We start from the raw sequence: 19596 nt of genomic DNA, 5'->3' as shown, positions 1-19596 counted from the left end.
AATAACATTATTTCTTAGTATATATAATCAGTTGAATTCCGAAGAAAAAAAGTTCTTGAAAATAATTAATTTTTACATGATTTAAATGATTTACATTCGAAAATTGCAATCAGTTTTAAACAACATAAAAGTGTAAGTAAGATTTTACAATTTTATAAACAATTTTTTTTAAATATCGAAATCAGCACTAATTAAAAATATATTATTGTAAAAATATGATTTATTTGACACTGGTGCCTATACATTTTTACAGCTTTTTAACACCAAAAATATGGAAATCCATAACAGATAAGTTATTTATATAATAATCATAATATATAACTTATTAATACATTAGCCGTTTTGTAATCACATATTTATTGTATAAGAAAAATATTAGCCCAACAGATAAATAGATACATATTTTAAAATAATAAAATTGTATTTTTAATTAATATAATATTTATGCAAATATCAATATCTAACAAAACAAAAGCAAAAGGACGTTACTTTCATTATTCATTTTTAGCACTTTTGACTATCAAATTTACACACAAAATGATAACGTCGCTGAATTTATACAAAAATTTGATGATTTTGCACAAAGATTTGGAGGTCTCTATTGTTTCAACTTTTATATTTTCTAGCATTAATCTTAAATAGATGCCAGTGTCAGCTGATTTACTAAGTGTTTGCCTTGTTTTATACGTAATACACTACAGTAAATTTTGAGATCATATGCCTAAATGGAATTCGATTAAAAAAAAAAGAAAAAAAAGGTACTTATGCAGTTTACGGACTGTTATTTTTTATATAGGATTTTCAAATTAAATTCAATTTCTTATTCATAAGTGTAGAGTTGAATGTAATAAGCAAAGAAGAAAGCGACCACGTGTGTGTGCATTATGTGGTTATACGACTTACCTTCAGCTGGGATCTGAGAGAGAGAGAGATTAAATATGGCGACCGTGGCTTTATAAGGTGTAGTCTTGTGGAATCGCATAAGATCACACCGCTCACTTCACACATATGCAAATGAAATGCAGTCAGTTTTTTAATAAAACGCCTGTTGGCAGAGGTGAGGGAGAGACGCGCGCTGGAAGTTGAGAAAGTTGTGAGGAGGAAAGACAATGACGAATTCTTTCGTTTATTTTATTTTATTTGCTGTTTACCAGCCCATTTAATTGGAATAAGATTATTAGGTGAAAGTACAGAATAATTAAACGTCCCTCTCCCCACATTAAGAATATTATTACGGTCCATAAACTGCATATGTACTAAAAAGATTGTGTAAAGGCAATAAAAAATATTTTGTTTTAATATTATTAAATGAAGAACCAGTTCGAGTTAAAATCTATTTAGCATTACGCATATAATCAGAAGAAAAATGTTAAAAATGTGTAAATATAGACATCATTTTGTAAAAAAAAAAATCATTTTCTCGCTTAGTAAGACACCATTTTGTAAAACTATTGATTATTTTTCCATATTTACACATTTCAAATGTGTTTTTCTTTAGATTGCATGCGTAATACTAAATAAATTTAACTCCAAATTGTTCCTTGTAATATTAGAAAATAAAAAAAAAAAACAGCATAAAACTATTTTTATCACGGATACACGTTTTTGATGCTTATTCAGATTAACACTTATATCAATAAACAAAAATGAGGAACTTTTATATTGCCACATAATGAAGATTGTAGATTCAAAAATAAATCACAAAAATTGATCTTTTTATTTTTTAATTGATGAAAAATAAATTTTCCATTTTTCATTTTTTTTACCGATAAGTGACAGACGAGGCTATGTTCTCTAAAGAACATAAAGGGAGGTAATCAGTGATTATTTTCAGTTTCCATGTGCATTAGGGTTGTCTGCTGATCGTGGCAAGAAAACAATGCACAATCACAAAGGTGGTCTCTAGGCATAATGCAACACCAAGGGATGCCGTGACTGCTGCAAGCACACCCACGAATACGATCCATTGCTATTGAGTGCGCATTAAGGATATTGACAACAGGGAACCCGACGGCCATATGAGTTAGGGGACACTGTCTGGTAAAACTGTCTGGATGAAGCCTCCCAATAACTGATGCACCACCAGCTTTCACTTGTACCTATAGATTTTTGCAGCTTTTTAACACCAAAAATATGGAAACCCATAACAGATAAGTTATTTATATAATAATCATCATCAGTGAGCAGTTTATGCTAGTCAATGGTACCCCACGCCATGTGAAGGATATCCAGCCTGCCCTAAATATGAACCAGTTGGCAAGTAGCGATAATGGTGAATCATGCAACGATGACCTGTAGATCCGACCTATTCCCCATAATGATACAAATGTGAACCCCAACGCTGATGCCGATAGTTCCAGCACCCCTTCTGAGAGATCCAATGAAGATGAAGAAGTCCAGCCTGATGGTATGACTGTGAGCCCTTAATGCTAATGCCAATAGTTCCGACCCACCTCCCTTCTGAGAGCTCCAATGTTGATGAAGTACTTCAGCCAATCCCCCCTTTGTAGAGTGCTCACAACAAATAACTACGTCCATAATGCCACATGTGTGATCTGAAGACAAGGGGGAGGGGTAGAGTTGAATGTAATAAGCAAAGAAGAAAGCACCAATGTGTGTGTGCATTATGTGACTGTACGACTTACCTTCAGCTGGAATCTGCGAGAGAGAGAGAGAGATGTCCCATTTCTTTCCTCCATATTTTAGTTTCCTTAAACTGCAGAGTAAAATTTGATTAGGCGCTTATGCTTAACCAGCATAAACATAGCAAAAATAAACGGTACTCGTGCAGAGAGTGATCCGGACGTAAATAATAACATTATTTAAAAAGCAATTCTTAACATGGGGAGGGGAGGATGTTTTGTACCTATTCTATACTTCAACCTTACAATTGATTAAAAAAAACATATCATTTAATTAAACTTGGAAATACGATTTAAAAAATAGCGCGGATCACTCTCTGCACTAGCACCAAATAAACATATTTTCCAAGGTTTGGGAAGCTAAAATAATCTGTGGAACAATGAAAGAATGTTAAATGTAAAAAATGATTGCGAAGTAAACAAGTTTACTTCATTTGTAAACACTTGTTGGGTGTGTTAATTAGTTTTTTTCAATGATTAACTAAAATAACGAAAAACAAATGTATTATTTTTAAATGAAGGTTTTTTGGTCTCATGCCAAAAGACACATCCGAAAATTCACCTAATGGAGTTTCTTTGGCGGAAAAGAAAGAAGTATGCAATATGATTCTTTATTTTGTTAATAAATAAGTTTATTTAATTCTTGTTGTTGATTAATTTACATCGCTTCATTGTAGCAGGTTGTTTACTTTTGTTTTGTGTACGTTAATTAATTTAGGGTCCTAAATTATACTTTGGAAAATATATTTTTATGTTTATGCTGGTTATCTCCCCTGAATTGGAGGTTTTGTTGACATAAGCGGTCTTATTAGAAAACCTGTTTAGGGCATACGATTTTATCATTTACAATGAATTTTAACGCCAATAACTATTTTTAAGTATACAATTTTTGAGCTATTGTATTTTTTTTTTTAATAAAATTACGTGTGTATATTTCTTTTTGATAAAATTACGATGTGATTATCACAAAATGATGACAAAACAACAAATGAGTTATGTAATGTTATTATTATGATAAATAACTCTAATAGAAAGCGAGCAAGTATCACAGCAGACAACGTCAACAGAGAGTGTCACATCGGCGGGTTCTAATACATAAAAGCCCCCACATCGACATGGGTAAGAATAAGAGCAATCAGTCGAAGAATTTGCCGAGGAAGGCTCTGTCGGAGAAGAAGATTCCAAGTCAAAATCTGTAAATTCTACATCGTCTTGAACAGGCCACTCTTGGGTAAGACCCCTCTCTCTCCATCGAAGGTCAAAATGCTGACGAAGAGAAGAATCCGCAAGGATTTTCCATGCTTTGTTCACTCGTATAAACAAATCGGCATTATTGTTGTTATTAGATTCTGTTTTTATAATTGAATCTCCGGTCGAACAACACGTTGTATTTCCGGTGTCGTCAACTTCTCGTTTGTCGTCCTTCCTGGGCAGATCACCGTCAACGTTTTTGTCCGGGTGGTACTTGAGGGCGAGAGCCTGGTAAGACCTCTTGAGATCATCGTATGAAGCATTATGATCGCATTGTAGAATTGCATAAAGATCTTCCATATGGAATTCACGTTTAAAAATGCTTAACACCGGTAAACAGAATCTGGGGGAAGATAACTCTACAGAAGAGTTATCTTCTACATATTGGCAGAAATATCTGGTCCGGCCTTGAATGTGGAGAATTTAAATATCTACAAAGATTTGTTATATCTGAATAAAGTCATTTTGAACTTTTCAGCTTTAAAATGTTTGTCACCTATGTTTTAAAAATCTAGCAAAAATCAAATAATTGTCATATTTACCTGAAATTTTCGATATTTATTCATTATTAAATAAACTTACATATTAAAAGTAGTTTTTGTTAAATATATTAGAGGATTTTTTTTAGGTGTTCTATCCCCCCTCCCCCACCACACCCATATTTCATGTTACGAAAACTGAAAAAAAATAAATGTAGGTATATATATCATCATTTTTTCACTTAATTCAAAGTTGTAAATAAAATTCGACATAAAATCATTAATATTATGTTTAAAAAAATAAAATGAACAATTTTTTGATTTTTTTTTCTCGGTAACATAATTATTTGAATTACAACAACAAAAAAAACGAATTCTAAAAAATCATTATTTTTAAAAAGCTTTAAATAATATTTAGGTATCTCCAAAATGTTGTGTACTACGTCATCAAACTAAGCAAAAAACACATCATCAGTTCGTGTGTTTATTGTAGTTTCTATGGAAGAGCATTAGCACTATAAAATTTATTTGCAAATAACGTTATTTTACTATCGTTATTATTTTAGAACGGTAAAATAAGTGCATAAGTTCACAAAAAAGTAATTACTCATATATTACATAAAACAACTACTCCGTGCTAATGATTTGAAGATATAAGAAAAAAGCTTGCAAAGAATTCAAAATTCATACATTAAACGATAAATTTATCAGAAATTTCTGAATAAATAAAATATACAATAAATAAAAAATGAACAATAAAAATGTATAAAAAATTATATAAGACTTACCTTTTGTAAAGCAAACAGATTTTTAATAACGAACTAGACAGACGATAAAATTAATTTTAGCCTGTTCTGTTGATACATGTATCTACAAATGCTTGTCCTTACAGGCTTCCGTATATTTTTGAAAAAAAAGCGCAAATTTTGATTTCAACCCCTGTCATTTTAAATAATCAAATCGATTTTTCTTTTGCAGTTTTTATTATCAAGAGTCATATATTATATTATATGAATATATTTTTTTTAATATTGGAAAATATAGTCTATAGTCTTGAAAATAAAAAAAATAAAAATCGAAAAAAGTGATATCCAAGATTGCTAAGAAAAAATAATTTAAAAAAAATTAGAATTATTTCTGCTAACAATTAATTTGGACATGTACAGATGAGCAACATTTGTAAAAAAAAAAAAAAACACAGGACATAACCAGGCAGAATTGTCATCCCACCTAGTCCATCCAAGTATTCTATTTAATAATAACAAAACAATTAATAAATAATTGTTTTAACTTATTTTTTTAATGAATAAATTCTCATTGTTATCAGTGATTTTAATTGACTTTTTTCCACACTTAAAATGCATTTTTACTTTTACTTAGAAAGGGTTAATTTAATTTATTGTTACAACAAGTTAAAGAATAAATCGAGTAATCATTTAAAAAAAATGGATTAAGTAAAGATTAGATACCCTGTAGCAGAAGGCAAAGATTGGCGAACATTTCAAGTGACACCGGTTGTTTGACCTTTACATTGCCGTTGGTTGTTTGTAAACATGTCAAATAGCAGACATGGTTGAATGTTCACGAGCAAGATTTTGTTTTTAAATATATTTACAAAACTTTTAAAGATTTAAAAGAAAAAATATATATTTACAAAACATTTTCTTTAATATTAAATATTTACAAAACTTTTATGGATTAAAAAAAACAAACTTTTTTCTATTTATACAAAACTTTTTAATGTAAGTAATAAAACGAACATATTTAAATAAGATATATTTAAATAAATGGGTGTCTTTCTCAGTGCGTCCTTTTTATATATTTACAGAACTTTTTGATAAAACTAATAATAATAATAATAATAATAATTCAGTCAACTCTCGAGTTAAAGAAAATGTTCCTTCTTAAATGTTTAAATAAATTTCGATTTTTATAAGAAAAATGTGTCTAAAACGGATAAGTTAAAGATCAGTGATCCCCATCAGTTTGGAGCTGCTTGCCTTTATCAGGAAAATTCTCGGGCTGTTTAGTTTTATCTGAAAATGTATAGAACCACTCATCTTCATCATGAAAATTCCGAGGTCGATTATCTGGAATATCTGAAAAATATCTGAAAAATTCTGGGGTCACTTATTGTTATCTAAAAAATTTGTGGTCTTTTAACTTTATCTAGAAAATTAGGAAAATTCTGGGAAATTTCTATGTCCGCTTATATTTATCTGAAAAATTCTGCAGTCGCTTATCTTTATTTGAAAAATTCTGGAGTCACTTATCTTTACCTGGAAAATTCTGGGGTTGCTTATCTTTATCTGGGAAAGTCTGGAGCTGTTTATATTGATCTGGAAAGTCTAGAATCGCTCATCTTTACTTTGAAAATTTTGAAGTTGCTTATCTTTATCTGAAAAATTTTGGTCTGCTTAACTTAATCTGGAAAATCGTTTGGTCACTTATCTTTATCTGAAGAATTCTTGGGTTGCTTGTCTTTATATGGAAAATTCTGTGGTTGCTTACCTTTATATGGAAAATTCTGGAGCTGTTTATCTTTAACTAGAAAATTTTGGAGTCACTTATCTTTATCTGGAAAATTCTGGGGTCGCTTTTGTTTATCTAGAATATTCTGGCATCACTTATCTTTATCTGGGAAAGCTCTGAGCTGTTTATCATGATCTAGAAAAGTTTAAGATTGCTCATCTTTATCTGAAAAATGTTTATTTAGAAAATTTTGCAGCTGCTTATCTTTATCTAACAAAAATTCTGGGGTAACTTATTTTTATCTGAAAAATCCTGGAGTCGTTTATCTTTATTTGGCAAATTCTGGAGTCACTTATCTTTATCTGGAAAATTATGGAGTTACTTATCTTTATTTGGCAATTTCTGGAGACACTTATCTTCATCTGGCAAATTCTGAAATCCCATATCTTTATCTGGCAAAGTCACTTATTTTATCTGGCAAATTCTGGAGCCACTTATTTTTAACTGGAAAATTCTGTGGTCACTTATCTTTATCTGGCAAATTCTGGAATCACTGATCTTTATCTGGCAAAGTCACTTATTTTGATCTGGCAAATTCTGGAGTCACTTATTTTTAACTGGAAAATTCTGTGGTTACTTATCTTTATCTGGCAAATTCTGGAATCACTGATCTTTATCTGAAAAATCCTTGGGTCATTTATCTTTATCTGGTAAATTCTGGAGTTGCTTAACTTTTATCTGAAAAATGCTAGGGTCACTTATCTTTATTTGGCAAATTCTGGAGTCGCTTATCTTTATCTGAAAAAATTTCCTGATGAGGATAAGCACTCTAGAATTTTTCAGGCAAGGATAAACAACAACAGAATTTTTCAGATAAGATAAGTATCTTATCTGAAAAATTCTGGTGTTGTTTATCTTTGTCTGAAAAATTCTAGAGTGCTTATCCTTATCTTTAAAATTTTAGAGCCCCTTATTTTTATCTGGAAATTCTGGGATCGTCTATCTTTATTTTGAAAATTTTGGGGTCGCTTATCTTTATATAGAAAAGTGTAGAATTGCCTATTTTTACCTGAAAATTTTTTAGAGATTTTTATATTTATGTTTAACTGGGTTAAGGTTAAATCTTATTTATTATTATTTTTTACTAACTGTCTGTGTGCTCGCTTATCTATACATGGAAAAATCTTTGATAGCTAATCTTTATTGAGCTCACTATCATCAGTCGAGGATATCTTCTTGGCCACCTGAGGCGTTCCTACTAGAGAATGCCAACAAAGATGCTCAGGTATTTTTGTAGGCTAGAGTGAAGTATTCCTAGTGTACTAACTTTCAAAACCATATCTGACTTTGCGTCTCACCTCTTGAAGTAGAGAATTTTTATTTACTTAGATCCAGGTGATCACTGGTTTTTATCTGATACCCTCACAATTAATTATAGTTGAGATGAAATCCTATTTCTATTTCTGTCATCCCAATTATTTGGAGTAAAATTTTTTGGCATTACTTTTAAACAGATATATTTTTTAAACCATGTTTAGTAAGAAAAAAAAAATAAAACAACAAAAAATAAAAATAGTAAGTGGAGAATGAGGTTTATGAGAAGCAGCTGCAGGAGCGAATGTTGTTTTGAAGTATCGCCTCTCGATTGAACAACATCTCCAATCAGCAGTAACTTTTAATCAATCACAAATGTGAGAATATTCACTTCTAAGTTTTATGTGTAATATAAAAATTTAAACATACAGCTTTCTTTCCTTTTTTTAGTGTTTTCCTTTCACACTAACTCACCTGCATACATCACAAATTTAGTCTGGGCCTTTGAGGCCAAAGGCCGCAACAAATGCAACAAAAAGTACTAAAAGCAGCAACTACATACACACATACCTTAACAAACACAGATACACACAAGTTTATACAGACTCATACAGACAATATGCAAGCATCTCTATGAATGATCTTATCTGTTTATATACATTTTCACATACTGTTGTACTGTGAAAGTACAAATGAGTTGGTAGTCCCAAGTGTTAAAGACTGAGAGAAACACACAAGGAATCAACCAAAAAGGTTTATTGTGATAAAGGTACAAATAGCAAGGGTTCGCACAATAAACGCTACAAGAGTCAAGCATAAAAACATTCATATGTATACATGTTCTCTTTTCATAGTAAGCTCAACCTGTAGTTGGCTGTGTGGAGTCGTATTTATAATGGGTGATATCTCAACGCCAGATGTGACAGGTTCTTCCCTTCTTTTTTTTTTTTTTTACTTATGTTCACCCCTTACAAAGCATATCGCCACTTGGACGTAAAGGGCTACTATTTGGGGCCATGTAGGAAAGATTAACAAGATATTTGTTTATATTACATTTAAACTTCTGCATATCAGTACAGCCAGAGAAGCAGGCAGCAGGAAGGGAATTCCAAAGTCTAGTTGTTTGAGGGGAAAAAACTATTAGAATAGAAAGCTTTCTGGCATTTAGGGACAACAACAGTGAAGGGGTAAGATCTTATTGCTTAACAGGTTTGTCGGGGATATGTACATCGAGGGAGTACAAGTGAAACGAGTTCATCAGAACACATTCCATTAAAATATTTCTAAAACAGGCACAGTGATGCAACATTGCAGTGAAGAGACAGAGGCTGGAGCTTAGTTGATAAAGTGGGACAGATTAGATAGACAACTCTTTTTTGGACTTTATCTAAGAGGGAGAGACTAGTGGTAGGTGCACCAGCCCAGATGTGGCAACAATACTCCATGCATGGGCGAATGGTGGCCTTGTAAAGGTACAGGATACTCTCTAGCTCAATAGAAAGAACCTACCTTCTTTGCTGCAGCCTTTGCAATGTCCTCTATGTATTTGTTCCAGTTCATATTGCCCGCAAATGTTAGGCCGAGGAGTTTGAAGATAGAATTCTCAGGTAGATATAGAGGGTTGGAGAGGCATCTTGTAATTGTTAAAGGAGAGTGTCTTAGTTTTACTAGCATTAAATGTTACCATCTATTTGCGGCCGCATTCCACTATGGTCTGGAGGCCATTTTCTAACAATTCTGCCATTGTTTTAGATTTATCTACATCTGTTCTTCCCTCATGCATATTAGAGCGTTGTATCATCAGCAAATATACCCATCTTGGACCGTACAATTTAATTTTCATTATCATACCGTACGATTTAATTCTCATTATCATACCGTACGATTTAATTTTCATTATCATACCGTACGATTTAATTTTCATTATCATACCGTACGATTTAATTTTCATTATCATACCGTACGATTTTCATTATCATACCGTATGATTTAATTTTCATTATCATACCGTACGATTTAATTTTCATTATCAGCCCTTCATGCCAGACTTTGTCAAAGGCTTTGGATATATCAAGGGCTACAGCCCTGGCTTCGCCCGCCTTATCCAGTACATGATGAATGTGTTCAGAGATGACTGTTAAAATATCTGCAGTAGAACGACATTGCCTGAATCCATACTGTTTGTCAGAGAGAAGATTTGCTTTTGCGAGGTGGTGAACTAGTGCTTGATTAATTAAGGTCTCAAAGATTTTAGCAAAGAGTGGGAGAAGGCTAATGGGGCGATAATTGAGAGGGTCTGTTCTTTCACCAGAATTCTTGTACACTGGTACCACAGAGGTCATCTTCCAACTATTAGGGAAGCAAGATTCAGCAAGACATTTATTGTAGAGCTTGGAAAGTATGGGGGCTAGCTCAGCTGAACATTTTTTAATTAGTAATGCAGGGATGAAATCAGGCCCACACGCCTTTGAGGTGTCTAAGTTTTTTATGATATTACGGACATGAGAAGGGATGATTTTTACATCATCTAATGTGGCTTCAATCTGTATAGGGAAATTTGAGAGGGAGTTTGTTGACTCTAAGGTGGAGTTGGAGGTGAATCGCCAGGCAAGCAGTTCTGCCTTCTCCATTGATGTGCATGTAACCTTCTGATTGTTGCTCAGTGGGGGAATTACTGATTGCCCTTTATTCACTACACTATTATAGATTTTCCAGAAATCACGAGTTCTTATCCTTTGCAATTCTAGGCATGCCTACTATTTTGCAGAGGTTCAATTTAAATGTGTCGTACAGCACTTTGATTGGAATTTCGTTTCTTTTCACTGTTTCAATATATTAATCAATATTAATATTTATAATTGATTTATACGCCTTTTACATATAAATTTCTGTCCTTTTATCATACAAATCATTTTCCTGATCCTTTGAGTAACTATACCATCTTCCCATTTTACCAGTGCGACAGTTTTGATAGAAAATTTTATCGCTCACCTTATAACTTACAAATTTTTCATTTGTTCTTTTTCAGCAATAACTTATTATGCACCTTACATCCAAACGTCATCTCTGCTGGTGATGATTTTTCAACCATATCGCTATTTTGTGTTATCCTAAAACAGTCAGAAATTTCTGAATACGTTTATCGTCAGTATCCATTTGAAAGTTTTTTCTCAAAGTTCTCTTACAAGTATCAATGAACCTTTCAGTCTTAACTTGGATTATAAGTCGGAGTGGTCACATGTTCACTTGCCAATGACTTACAATATTGTCCAAATTCTTTTCCATTGAATATTGCCCCATTATTATCACTAGTGCACCGAATCTACTGAATACTTCATTTAAAGCTTTTATTTTGCTGCTGTAAGGTGTAGGTATGCTTATAAATTTCTGGTCACTTTGAGCAGCTATCTATTATTACTAGAAAGTAATATCATATCAATGGACCTTCATAATCAATGTAGTTGTGTCCATGGAACATTAGTTTTAGGGTTAGGGTTGAGTTTTAACTGGTGATGCTATGACTGAAATCGACAATCTTTGCAACATTTCAATATTCTCAATATCCTGGTCCATCTTGTGCCAATATGGATAACTTTGCATCAATGCTTTCATCTTAAACATTCTAGGATGACTTAAGTGAAAATCTTTTAAAATCATTTTCTGAAGGACGTATGGAATGCCTACTCATTACTACTAAATACTATTAATACAGAAATGCATCATCACGAATAAAAAATGGAGACACCCTCACTCCTTTTTTTCTTGTGTTCATGATGTCAAACTTGTTTTTTCATTTTTACTATGTACTTACCTGTACTCACTGTTTTCTTAATATCTTCGAGTGTAACCGGAATTCATTAATGATATTCATGAGTATTTCTGTTATTTCCTTTTCTTCTTTAAGTGCAACAATCACTGTGTCTTCCATTCTGAGTCCTTTGGTATCAATCTTGATAACCCATCAGGATGCGCAATTTTTTTAGATAGCAAATATACTATTTTGAAATCATAATCCAATAAAATGATATTTCATTTTAATAGTCTGTTTGCAGTATAAGTCAGTAATCCTTTCTTTGATGCAAAATAAACAATCTATCATAAATATACCTATGAAACTTCTTAACCACGAAAATTATAAAAATACTTTCTTTTTCAATTTGACTAAAAATTTTTTCCATCGAAATTAACGCTCTTGAAAAATGCACAATTGGTTTAGTTGATCCATCACTTAACGTATGCCAAAGTACTGCACCAATTCTGTTTTTGTTTATGTTGTCTGCAACAATTACTTTGTGTGCGTCATAATGAACTAGTACTTTCTTTTTCAAATGAATTTTGGCATTCCTCTGTAATAATTTAGTCAATGACACCCTCAAGTCATATAATTCCAGAATGTATAGAGTATAACAGTTTATAATCTAAGAAATACTTGTGCTTCATTTTATTGTATGGTACAGACATATTCTTTATTGCTTTACATCTGTTAGGATTGAGTTTTGTTTTATCTTTAAGTATTATTTATCCTAGATATGTTAGTTTATCCAAGCAAAAATTACGTTTCTCTAATGAAACCCAAAACCCGTATTCTTGTATTCTTCTGAATTCTTCCAAACATGGTTATGTCACTTCAGATTTTTATTTCTGATGAGAATATCATCCAAATATGCCACAGCAAAATCCAACCCAGCTGATATTGTATCCAGTATTTGTAAGAACAAACTTGATGCTATGTTCAAACTAAAAGGTAATTTTTTTAATTTGTATAATACTTTGTGCGTATTAATCATTACTGAATGATTATGTGCATTGTTTTGCACCCTTCACTTACAAATATGCCTCTGACAGATCAATTTTTATGAAATTCTTCCTCCATTTAATTTGGAAAATATATCTTCTGGAGTAGAAAGTGGGTAATCATAGTCTTTTATTTAATCATTTAAACCAGCTGAAAAATCAGCACTACTCTCAACTTATTATTTTTTTAACACACACTGTTGGAGTTACCCATTTAGAATAATCAACTTTTTCAATCACTCCAATCTGTTCCCGTCTCTGCAATTCATTTTCAATAAGTTCTAATGACAAAAATATTACCTTTCTTTGTGTTTTGAAAACTGGTTTAACTTTGTCTTTCAATTCAAATGTAACTTCAGTTTTCTCACAACACCTACATCCTTCTGAAAATGCTTCTTTAAATTACTTTTTCATTTGATTTGCAAATTTCTCTGACTGATTTACTTTTGCCGTATTCAAAACTGTCTTCATAGGCTTCTCCCATAAGTTAAATAACATAATCTAATCTGCACAAAATAAATTCGTTTTACATATAAACATGTTGACATTAAGTATCACTACATCCGAGAGTAAGTGGAAGCAAAGCTATTCAACTGGAGTAGTTAGAGCAAGGACATGACAGCTGATGTACTACAAAAGCATTTGTGAGCACAAAATTTGAGTGTTGGAGTTAAGTGAGCTGTTAAAAGTTACCTCTCTTGGACTGTGTGAAATGTTGTTAGAAGTTATCTCCTTTGGAGTGTAATTTTGATGATGTGTATGTTTTGGTTATATATAAATGAGTGAGGAAGAAAATATCTAAGCGAGAGGAATCAAAAAATGCATTTGTTTTGGATTGAAGTCACAATGAGACAAGAGGGCGAAAATTATTGCTTTGTCAATCAGCGCTCTTATGCCAATGACTGCTGTGTTTTCCCTTGCATGTGATGCTTCACAGAAGGAGAAAGGGGTGAATGAAAGAGAGGGGAAAGGTAGTGAAGGGAAGTGGTGGGAATCTCGCTGCTGGCAATGTTGAGTGGGGGGGGGTAAATCTGACTTTATGCTTAATATGGAGGAGGAGGGGGTTTGTAGTAGTCGAAATTGCAACAAGCACATGCAGGAGCTAATTCTCACAGCTCGGGATTTTAAAATCGATTTTCTTCCTGGCTTATCCAATTGAAGGCCAGCTTTCAGTCACGTGATCGAATGTACAAAATGTGAAACTGGTAACAAACTCCCTCTCTTTTCTTTCTGGCTCTTGTTGACAGTGGACCTTGCCCAGGCCCTTTGGCCCCGGATTAGCCTAAGTACATACAAGCCAACATGGCTATCTCCAACACATGTATCCACTGAACACTTTTCTTTTTCTTTCTTATTAAACCGGCTCGTCTAATCTATGTCTCCATGACTACTGTAGATACAAATGCATGAACACTGTTCTCCTTCAATAAGGTTGTCTAATATTTAATCTACGTTTCCACACAAGAACACTTTCAGCACTAACCCATTTCTCTCCTACATTCTTACTAATAAAGATACCTAATAAAGTTGCTTTTAAATGTGAGAATGAGACTACTTTTCATGTCTTCATTTTTAACTAAACGTTCGCTATTGAATATATATTATTGTTATTTTCTCTCTTATTTTTTTTTTCTTTTCTAAACTTGTTGCCATTCACGTTAACATTTCTTTTTGTTTTTTCTTTTATTTATTCTTTGTCTCTCCCAAAATCATTACTATATATATATATATATATATATATATATATATATATATATATATATATATATATATATATATGTATGTATGTATGTATAAGAAATTCAATTTAAACTCTGTAATTTGAATTTACAACAATGGAATAAGGAAAATTTTTAATTTTCAACTTATATTCCTTGTTGAATAATAAATTGTTATAAATTCTAATTTATGGAGTTTAAATTGAATTTTATATATCAATGCTTTATCTATATTGAGCCTTTTTATTTGGTTAGGATTGTCCTATAAATATTAGTGTTAATATATGTACTTGCTTTAAGTTTTCAGAATTTTTCAATCTGTAAACTTGAAAAACTTGTTTTAATATTTTAATTTATATATATATATATATATATATATATATATATATATATAATATAAAGCTGAATGTCTGTGTGTGTGTGTGTGTGTGTGTGTGTGTGTGTGTGGTCACAAATAGGCTCCTATATGGTTGACTATTTTAAAAAACTGATTACATATAATGATAGAAGATGTATCGAGACACAAGAATGGGTATGTTTGATCTGGCAGAACGGTGGTTCATTAAAATTGTGGGGTCTGCGTTCGCGCCTGGTCCACAAAGTATGGAAATAAAAAATTTAAAAATTAAAAAAAACATTTACAAGTGTTTTTGATATAGATGTACATAAGAATACTTTAATAAGTATGTTTTAACTTAAATAGGGATGGTATAATAAAATTGTGGGGTCTGCGTTCGTGCCTGGCCTCCATAGAATGGAAATAGGCACAAACTTTAATAAAGACTTTTTATATCTATCTGCGTAAGTATACTTTTATAATTATGTTTCAGTTTGAAGAAATATGGTATAATAAAATTATGGGGTGTTCGTTCGCGCCTGACCTCCATAGAATGGAAATATGTCACAAAGTTTAACAAGGTTTTTTAATATAGATCCACAGAATATTGTGATAAGTGTTTCAGTATGAACAGGTATGGTATAATAAATTATGGGGTTTATCTATTTTATTTTTACTTTCATCATATTTTGCTTTGTTTTTGATATCCCCAAATTCGAAGCCATCTCTTTACAACCCTTCCTTTTCATAACCTATCATACTTTCATAAATCAGAGTCCATTTTCTGTAGGCTGCTTTTGAACCCAGTACTTTTGCTAGTATATATATATATATATATATATATATATATATATATATATATATATATATATATATATATATATATATATATATATATTGTTACGACCCGGAATGTCTAGGGGTAAAAGTCGTAACACAAAATATAAAAAAAAAATTATTTAAAAGAAATTAGTTTTCCCGGGTTTTTAGGTATGGGAGGGATATATCCATTTTCTCGAAAGACATTTATAAACATAAGACAGGAAAAACACATCCAAGTAACAATACCGAGGCCAATGGAAAAATTAACACAATTTTATTTACATATATAAAAATATATTGTAACGAAAGTAAAAGAGAATGTGTAACTGGATGAACAAACAAACTTGAAATAGATTCGAGAGAGAATTTCCGCGCAAAAGAAATAAACAGTTCACACCCTGTCGTCTGCTTTTAACTCCAAAATGGAAGGATATCCTTTTTGTGTTTTTGTTTTTGTAGTTGCTTTCATATGAGAGAGAGAGATATAGAGAGAGAAAAATAAACAATCGACTCACTCAGCGCCGGGTTTTAAATATTTCTGTCGCATTCCTTTCTTTTGAAACAATTTCATTCCTTCGTCCATTGGATACATCGTCATTCCTCATTATCGCCTTTTTCCGTTTTCTCTGTCGTCAAAATATATCGTTCATTTCTTTGCCGTCGTCAGCACCACAAACGCCGTCACCATCGTCAACAATGTCGCTTCCTGACCCTCCTCCTCGGCTGCTATATCGTCACTGTCTCGCCACCCTGCGCCGCTCCTTTCCCTCTCTTTAATGGTATACCTTTCTCTCTCTCTTTGGCGCCTCCTCTCTCACTGTATGTACCTGCATCTCTCTCGCATCACTCGCTCAATAACACACGAGGCGGATGCCTGCAGCTTTCCCTCTCTCTAGTTTCATATCTTCTCTCTCCCCCTCTCTCTTTCTGTACAGTTTATAGGCGTCCCCTCACTGTATTTTCGTATATTCTCACTCTCTCTCTTTTTCTTTTTCCGGATGTTTACAAATTCACTTAGAGCAGACGACAATATAAAGCGCGATAAAACAGAATTTTCTCTCTCGACCTTTTTTTTTTTTTTATAATATTAAAAGTAATTATTGTTTCAAATTATATATTTTTTCATATATTTGTAACAATATATATATGTGTGTGTGTGTGTGTGTGTGTGTGTGTGTGTGTGTGTGTGTGTGTGTGTGTGTGTGTAATCATTCTTTTAAAATAGTCAACCATATAGGAACCTATTCGTGACCAGAAACACACACACATACACACAGACATTCAGCTTTATATTATAGATATATATTTATAAGTAGTAATTTATAGTGATAAGTAATAAGATTGTATGTCTAAAAAAACAAAAATAGGTTAAAGGTTCCCAAAATTCATACTAGAATTGTCTGCAAGAACCTGTAATGTAACAAATAAAGTGAAATTCAGTTGTAAGTGACACTTTACTGGAGGTTGAATTCTCAATTCTCAACGCAGGCGATATGAAGAATACACTTGCAGTCATGGCTTATGGAACTAGAACATACTACCCCTGTGAATTAAATAAAGAGTTCCGTTTGAAATTCCAAATAGATCTCGATCTCAAAAGGAAGATTACTGGGTCTCAGAAAATACACCTGGAGAAGGTTGATGAAACATTGTGCAAATAACGTCCAAGATGAGAACAGTTGTCTGAATAATTCAAATAATAAATATCTTTAATGTTTAATGGTTATAAAAGAATTTTGTTTTCCTTTCACATCCTTGTTGTTAAAATAAACATATACTGAGATAAGTTCCTATACACTCACACAGTGCCAGCCGAAATAAACCTGTGTACTCAAATTCTTACAAACAAAACTTTCTCATTCATTACAAACTCTCCATTTTTATTTGTCTTCTCAAAGAATTCATTATTTTTGTCAGTCTTTATTTTGATATTAAACAATTGGGAAGCATTTATTTTTGAAAATAAAGTAAACTTTTTGCTTGAAAGATTTTAAACCTCAAAATATGATAAATAATTTTTCGTTTTTGCTTTTGTATTTACTATTTATAGAAAAAAAACATGGTTCTTTGTCATTTAACTGGAAAATTATGAGCTTGAGTCTTGTTTAAAAAAATGGTGATTATACAAGGGTTCTTCCAAAAGTAGAGCCTCCTAATTTTTTCAACTCCAAAAGTTAAAGAGCTATGAAAACGGAAGTGGTAAAACAAGCGATCTATTTTGCTCTAGAATTTATTTTTCTACATAGTCATCACCATGCACTTTTGCCAGAAATTCAATGACGCGTCTCTATTTCTGACACACGTCCATGACAGGGATTGCTTTCTAAGAATCTCACACCATTAATATCTGCAACAGAGAGATGAATGTTTCAGGTCATGAATACATAAATTCAGTCATCAGAAAAATACAATTCGCAATTCCCTCTGATCCATTCAGTTGGAATAAAAATTAGGAAGGATTACTAACGTCCCTCATATTTTTTATTCTTGTGTATGATGAAAATTGCCATAACTTACAGTTTTTAATGTTATTTCATTTTATTTTATATATATATATATACCAGTCACTTATTCACTATTCAGTAGTTAATTATAATTAATTGTGACTTAGGTACGCTTCTTTAATAAATTCAGCAGTTTTTCAAGCCAAGACGGGGAGGGGGGTAATTTTTTTCCTTGTCCCCAAATCATGTTCGTAATGTTCCCTGTTACTTGCAGGTCCTGTGCAGTTCCTGGATGTCCATTCTCCCAGGTTTTGCATTCTCTTGTTGAAAGGGGGCTTATTGTTAATTGCCTAAGGCACCTCTGCTGAGGAATGCCGACGGGACTGTACTGGCATCTTTTGCAGTGTCAGTGTGCTCTTCTACTGAGGTGCTGACGTTTCAGTCTCACTTTCTGATCCTAATGTCATATTTTTTGCAATGGGAAAGAAATAAATACCCCAGGTTACCTCTGATTGTATGGCCAGTCGTCAAACTCAGAAGTGGCAGCACTAGCAGTAGTAGCAACAAACCAAATTACCCTTTTGAGGGCAGCTCTCAAAATGCAAGTCCATCTTTCACACCTTGCTGTCTGCATCATTCTCTTGCTTTCAGTTCCTACTTCGACTCCTTGAAGTTCAGGTACATCATTTCCAGTTATCCAACCTTTCTGCTTCCAGAATCTCCATTGATCGACTTTCTTTAGTTATTCTACAGTTTCGTTGGGTATTTATGGCAAACTAAATATGTTTTTTTTCGACTGGTTTGTCTTCTCTTATTTGCCATATTTTGCCAGTGTCTACTTTCTTAGTTGTACAGACTTATCAGCTTGCTGCAACACTGCCATACATCACACTCCTTACAAAGCTATCATAGATTTTAGGATGGGGAAAAGTTATCTGAACTTTCTCCAAACTATCTTGACTCTGATGGTCAAACTTAGTTCACAGTTACATCCAGCATTCAACATATCACCGAGGTAGCAAAAAGAATCTACTACCTCCAGGGTGTCCTTGCTTATTTCAACTTCAATGTAAGTGTGACCCACAATTTGCATACTAATCCTAGACATATCTACATCTGAAATCTGGATCTGGTATTAGCTTACTTATGCACTCTGCTGCATTTTCTGTATTTTCTACTCATAATAGCTGCACTGTAACTTCTTTTCTACTATATAACATGTATGGATATTGACCCCAGAGATCTTCAAAGACAGTTTTCTTTTCAGTTTTGACTCTCAGACCTATATATATATATATATATATATATATATATATATATATA

At 32.4% G+C, this 19596-nt stretch overlaps 2 protein-coding genes across 3 annotated transcripts in view; one reads left to right on the top strand and one right to left on the bottom strand.

Moving 5' to 3' along the window:
- Positions 1-19596, top strand: part of LOC145242398 (RPA-interacting protein A-like) — a 94383-nt gene that overhangs the window by 23226 nt on the left and 51561 nt on the right. The window lies entirely within an intron of this gene.
- LOC145242396 (DPH4 homolog) lies at positions 3632-4317 on the bottom strand. Its single transcript, XM_080105423.1, has one exon. It carries the CDS (start codon positions 4191-4193, stop codon positions 3636-3638), a length of 558 nt encoding a protein of 185 aa, XP_079961549.1. The 5' UTR covers positions 4194-4317; the 3' UTR covers positions 3632-3635.

This window comes from Euprymna scolopes, chromosome 21 (assembly GCF_053919585.1).
Source record: "Euprymna scolopes isolate OS-2025 chromosome 21, ASM5391958v1, whole genome shotgun sequence".
In the NCBI taxonomy this organism is placed as follows: Eukaryota; Metazoa; Mollusca; class Cephalopoda; order Sepiida; family Sepiolidae; genus Euprymna; species Euprymna scolopes.
This window is presented reverse-complemented; position numbering and strand designations above follow the sequence as displayed.